General features: G+C 49.4%; 1 protein-coding gene across 1 annotated transcript; it reads right to left on the bottom strand.

The window, feature by feature from the left end:
- Positions 1-1,045: 1,045 nt before the first annotated feature.
- Positions 1,046-3,138, bottom strand: LOC119281629 (WAT1-related protein At5g64700-like). The gene is made up of 6 exons (XM_037562109.1): positions 2,751-3,138; positions 2,604-2,666; positions 2,364-2,480; positions 1,882-2,281; positions 1,630-1,781; positions 1,046-1,521 (listed from the first exon to the last, which is right to left on the bottom strand). Exons 1-6 carry the CDS (start codon positions 2,927-2,929, stop codon positions 1,302-1,304), a joined length of 1,131 nt encoding a protein of 376 aa, XP_037418006.1. The 5' UTR covers positions 2,930-3,138; the 3' UTR covers positions 1,046-1,301.
- Between the last annotated feature and the right edge of the window lie 2,383 nt (positions 3,139-5,521).

Below are 5,521 nucleotides of genomic sequence, written 5' to 3'. Positions count from 1 at the left end.
CTTTCAGGTTTTCCTGACCAACTATCGTCCCTTCATCTTGTTCAGTTGTTCTAATTGGAAAATTCTCTTCTTACGATGCTTTCCATTAGCAATCATATGAAAGAATTGAGTGTTGTCCTCACCTTGGACGATTTTACGAACCTTAGCTCTCAATGCCCATTTCAATTCCTCCTCGCGGAGAAGCTCTTTCAGCCGCAACTCGGCCTCTATTTTAGTCTCCAGCTCACTGGTATCTAATATAGAGGTTTCAGCTTTTAACTCTAGGGTGTGAATAAGCAAGAGGAGTCTTTCCTTCTCCGCCTTATATATCCCATGCGTATGCTTGGCCCATCCACGAAGGAATCTTCAAAGATGACGAATCTTGCATTGCCACCGCTCAATGGGTAACCTTCCACCCGAGTCTTTAGCCCACTCTCTAGCTATCAACTCGAGGAAACCCTCTCTTTCAAACCAAGCAAGTTCGAACGAGAAAATATTCTTATTACCCACATGAGTTTGAGCCCCCGAATCGACTAGTAGCGGTGTGTGATCCGAGATACCTCGTGTCAACGCCTGCACCGTTACCAGGGGAAACTTCTGTTCCCAATCGACACTAGCCAAAACACGGTCAAGCTTCTCAAAAGTCGGAACCGGTAACGAGTTTGCCCAAGTAAATTTCCTACCCGAGAGCTCTATCTCTCTAAGATCCAAGCTTTCAATGATAGTATTGAACATAAACGACCATCTGGCGTCAAAATTGTCATTATTCTTTTCCTCCTTTCTTCGAATAATGTTAAAATCACCACCCACTAAGACGGGTAGCTGCTCGTTACCGCAAACACGGACCAAATCAGCCAAGAAATCTGGCTTGAGTTCTGGTTGCGCAGCTCCATAGACCGCCACCAAAGCCCAATCGAATCCATCGGCTTTTGTTCTGACCCAAAACTTTACCGCAAACTCACCCAGCACTAGGGTGAAGACGTCCTATCGATCGACAGGAAGGCAGCGAACTAAGAAAATGACGTATGGACTCCCCTTTTAAAAGTAGAACTACAAGTAGCGCAGCTTCAAAGATTACAGTGTAAGGCTTCAAACCTTTTTTTTCGAAACGGAGGAAGGCTTCAAACTTTGCATTGTAAGGCTTAGTAACATAATATGCAATTTGAGGTGATCAGGATTTGTTAAAAAATTAAGCAACTAAGAATTAGCCAAAGAGTGGTGATAAATCCATTTAGGGCCATTTTTGTTCCCCAATCTAATCAGAATTCACATTTGCTCGATGCATCGCATGAGATAGATGGAGCCTCATTTACTCGATCAAATCAGACTTGTTCAGCCGGCGATATCGTTGCTTCCTTATCGTGTTCCCTGTCCCCGTTAACTTGGTTGCTCTTCTCGTTCTTCTCCTCATCATCTGCAGAATTCTCGTCCTCCACGCCACGGATCATATTCGTCTCGCCGCATGGCGCAATCCGGTTCTCCTTGCTTTTACCCCACAGCACGCTGTACAGACCTCCAACGAGAAGGATTCCGCCCAAGATACTGCAAAAAATAATGAAAAAAGAAGAAATGAACTTGAAGTTCAGCAGCCGTGTGTAGATCAGTAGTGCAGCGGAAGCTTGAAAGAAGAAGGAATGAAGTTGATCGTACCTGCCGAGGTGAACGATCTCTCCGAGGAAGAAGGAGGAGCAGAAAATGGTGAGGACGAAACAGAGCGGGGTCCACACGGCGAGGAAGACCGGCCCTTTCATGTCCGCGCACCATGCTTGTAGGTAGTAGGACACCCCCGTCACCACAAACCCCTGAATCAATCCACACATCAGCCTCCAGTCCACCCCATGCACCAGTCCATCAACCGGGAGTTCACCATTGACAAGACAGAGAATTAAGATGAAGCCTTACGGTGTAGAGGACGGCGAGCAAGGTGACGTCGAAGCGGAGCTGCCACCTGGAGAAGTCCCTCTCGGCGACCGCGGCGACGACGAAGCACTGGCCGGCGCTGAAGACGCACTGCGTTGCCGTGACGAGCAGCTTGTTGGGGTACTCCTTGAGCAGCGCAGCCTGCAGGACGATCCACAGGGACCACGTCACGTTGGCGAGCACCATGAGGAACGTGCCCATGATCCACGTCCCCCTCGTCGCGCCGGCGTCTCCGGTCGCGGCAGCCAAGACGCGGTGGTGGTTCACCGGGTTCAGGTACGGCCCCACGTAGAAGGCGATGACGAGCACCCCGGCGAGGCACAGCCCGACGCCGGCCACCTTGGCCATGCCTGACGGGCTCCTCAGCTTCACCACTTCCATCCTAAGGCCAGCCAAGTGTACATGTCAGTATGTCACAACGTACGTAGTATGATCGTACAGTGGTAGGGTGGGTCGATTAGTACCTCAACAGAAGCGCTATGAAGAAGGTGACCACCGGCATGGAGTTGCTGGTTGCAGAGCCCACGGTTGCGGATGTCAACTTGAGGCTCACGTTGTACAGATTCAAGCTAAATGTAGTTCTGCAAACAGAACCATATCAACATGGATCAGTCATTCATCACCGGTTTGTTGCACATAAACAGCTTAATTACGTGCAGCGGTCCATGAGATCGAGAAGCATGCTTTGCTTAATAATTACTTACCCGATTAAGGCAAAGAGGAACAGCTTCAGGAGCAACCGGAACGACATTGACCGCGCGTTTTTCCTGCAAAATCAGCGGCCGATTCTTACATGATTCTCTTGCTAACGCTAGAGCTAAGCTCAAGCAGAACAAGTTTTAGACAGTTACCTCTCGAGGGCAATGGCGAGAGGCAGCAGGAGAAGAGACGCGGCGGCCTGGCGGTAGAAGATGAAGACGTAGGTGCTGAACCCCTGGTTGAAGGCCGCCTTGGAGACGACGAACATGCCGGTGTAGATGACCTGTATGATCACCGCGATGACGTACGGCTTCTTGCCATCCGCCCCCATGTTGGCAGCGAGCTCTGTCAGGAACCCAGCAGAGATCAAAGTGTGGTCAGAGAGTGTGAACCAACTATCGCCTCTGTCTTCTGCGCTGGTGTCTGAATCCCTGCAGCTAAGCTCAGCTACTTATGCTGCCACGCTGAGCTACAACACTGAGCTGGACTACGTAGCAGCATCTAAACCTGATTTTCTTTGGCTTGTTTATACGCTAGGAAGTAGGACGCGAGACCTGCATTTCTCGAGTCAATAGGAGTAGCTCTCAGCTAGTATTTGTATTTTGAAAGAGTGCTCTTGTGTCAATGTATAATGCTAGACCGGAGTACTGATTAGCACCAGTAAGCTTGTTTACTGGATTGGGTCCAACACGGTGACGCCCTGAGATAACAACAGCAACAAATGCTCCATGGTTTATGGGCTTGCATGCAGACTCAAGTGTGAATCGGACCGTCTTCTTGACTAGAGCACGCGCACGCAGACGCAGCGGCATTGGTCACACTGCTGTGCCTGATTAGTCCCCGCTGTTAATTAGGAGGAGTACTTGCTAATGATATTTGGTGTGGGTCTTCAGCTTAGCCGTCCCCGCAGAAAACAAAGGCGGCCTTGTGAGTGGCCAGTCAAGTCTATGAAAGTCAAATTAACAATTCCTTATGCCACATGCTTGCTCCCGACCTGTCGACTGATACGTGGGATCTTTCTAAGCATAATTAGTGTGGTGCCTGGCTGCCTGCAGCCCGCTGATTAGGCCTTTGTTTAAGTACGTACTAGTAGCTAGGAGCATCACCCGCTTCTTCTTCCAAGCGAGGGAGATAATTGGTCTATCATTGGGCAGTGTGGTGACGCAGCATGCACTATCACTGAACAGCTCGTAATTAAGGGATTATTTCCTGAACTATCTCTGCTCAACTGGCTCTCTTTTGTCACACTTTTTTATCATCTCAGTACCGTAGCCAACCTCACTTTCTATTGATAGGGGAGCTCTGCGTCTTACTCTTACATATGGACTACTTTTGCTGGTCTAGTGGAAAATGGTTGGCAAATTGTTAGAACAGCGAAAAACAGAAGCTGCCAGTTATGAAAAGCAAGCACCTACACCTTCACACCCTGGCAATGGCTTTATATGGTTAATACTCTGGAACAGCGATGCACCAGGGTCTACAGGGAACCCATTTCGGTAAAAGAGTTGGCAGATCGCGTGGCAGTGTATGTTCATCTTTGTATACTACCTAAATGATGACTAAGGTAAGACATTCTACCTAAATGGTGCATATATGGCCGGCCGGTACAAAGAAAAACCCATTGTTTTCCTCAAATTGGCCCAGTCTACGAGCATACTACCTTCGTTCTGGTTTACTAGTCCATCTCGTATTCTGGGTCATATTTTAACCATGATTTTAATTAATAAAATATATTTTATACGTAGTAAAAATAATAATATTGAAAACTACATTCATATACGAATCCAATGATATAATTTTTGGTGACATACATTCACATTTTGCTAGTCAAATACGTGGTCAAACTTTGACCCAAGATACAATGATGACTAGTAAACTAGGACGGAGGTAGTATCTAGCAAATCCGGTATAACCGGTTCCGTAAAAATCGGTTTAAAGGATATCGCAAAACATATTTTACATTTTTACAGTATGACTTTTGTTCCGGCAGAACAAATCACGTAAAATATGTCATTGTCCCAGCAAAGTTGCACAAACCCCCCTAAAAACTTCCATTTAAATTACAATTGGATCCGTCTCGACCGCTCCCACCGCGAGGATCTCATCAGGGACAAGGATGAGCGTGCGTCTTTCCGGTGACGGCGCCGCCGTGGAGCAAGACGAGGACCACGGGGACGGACGCGAGGAAGGCAGCAGCAGCTAGCTCGCGACGGCGGCGGCCGCCGCCGCACCTCGCGGCGCTAGCGCGACGGCACCTCGCGGGGCGGCGGCAGCAGTGCTAGCTAGCTAGCGTAGCTCACGGCGCTCGCGCGACGGCACCACGCGGGGCGGCGACACTCGTGGTGGCGGCGGCAGCAATGCTAGCTAGCGTAGCTCGCGGGGCGGCGGCAGCTCAATGGGTGGTGGCAGCTTGCGGAGTGGCGGTTAGGGTCCGGTGGTCGCCGGCGTCGAGGCGTTCTGGCGAGGTCACGCTCTAGGAAGACCGTGGCGGTTGCTGAAAGTTCCCTCCGCCGACCGTTTTTTTATTTTTCGAGTCCCTGCAAAAAATGCCCCAATCCCATAGATATGGAGGAAATGGCCTCGCGGATTCAGGATCCCACAAAAAAATCGGAACTGCCAAATTTAGGGATCTATTCAGACCGGGTTTACTGACTGCGTCCTGCAAATCGGCAGTTATTTTGCCGGGTGGCCCAATTTGCGGGATCCGCTAGAGATGCTCTAACCTCAAGGTCCTGAAGCCCCACTGTTTTATGCTCTTGGCTGGGCGGGCCATGACCCATCCAGCTCAATGTAGCTCCGCCAGTCACATGAGTGTGGCTAGGCTTCCGTCGTGTTAGGCCTTTTTTCGGTTCTCGTGTTATTCGGAGCTTGTTGTTTTCTCAAACACGCAATTTTCCCCACCGCCAGTCACATGTGTGTCATT

Source organism: Triticum dicoccoides, chromosome 3B (assembly GCF_002162155.2).
Source record: "Triticum dicoccoides isolate Atlit2015 ecotype Zavitan chromosome 3B, WEW_v2.0, whole genome shotgun sequence".
In the NCBI taxonomy this organism is placed as follows: Eukaryota; Viridiplantae; Streptophyta; class Magnoliopsida; order Poales; family Poaceae; genus Triticum; species Triticum dicoccoides.
This window is presented reverse-complemented; position numbering and strand designations above follow the sequence as displayed.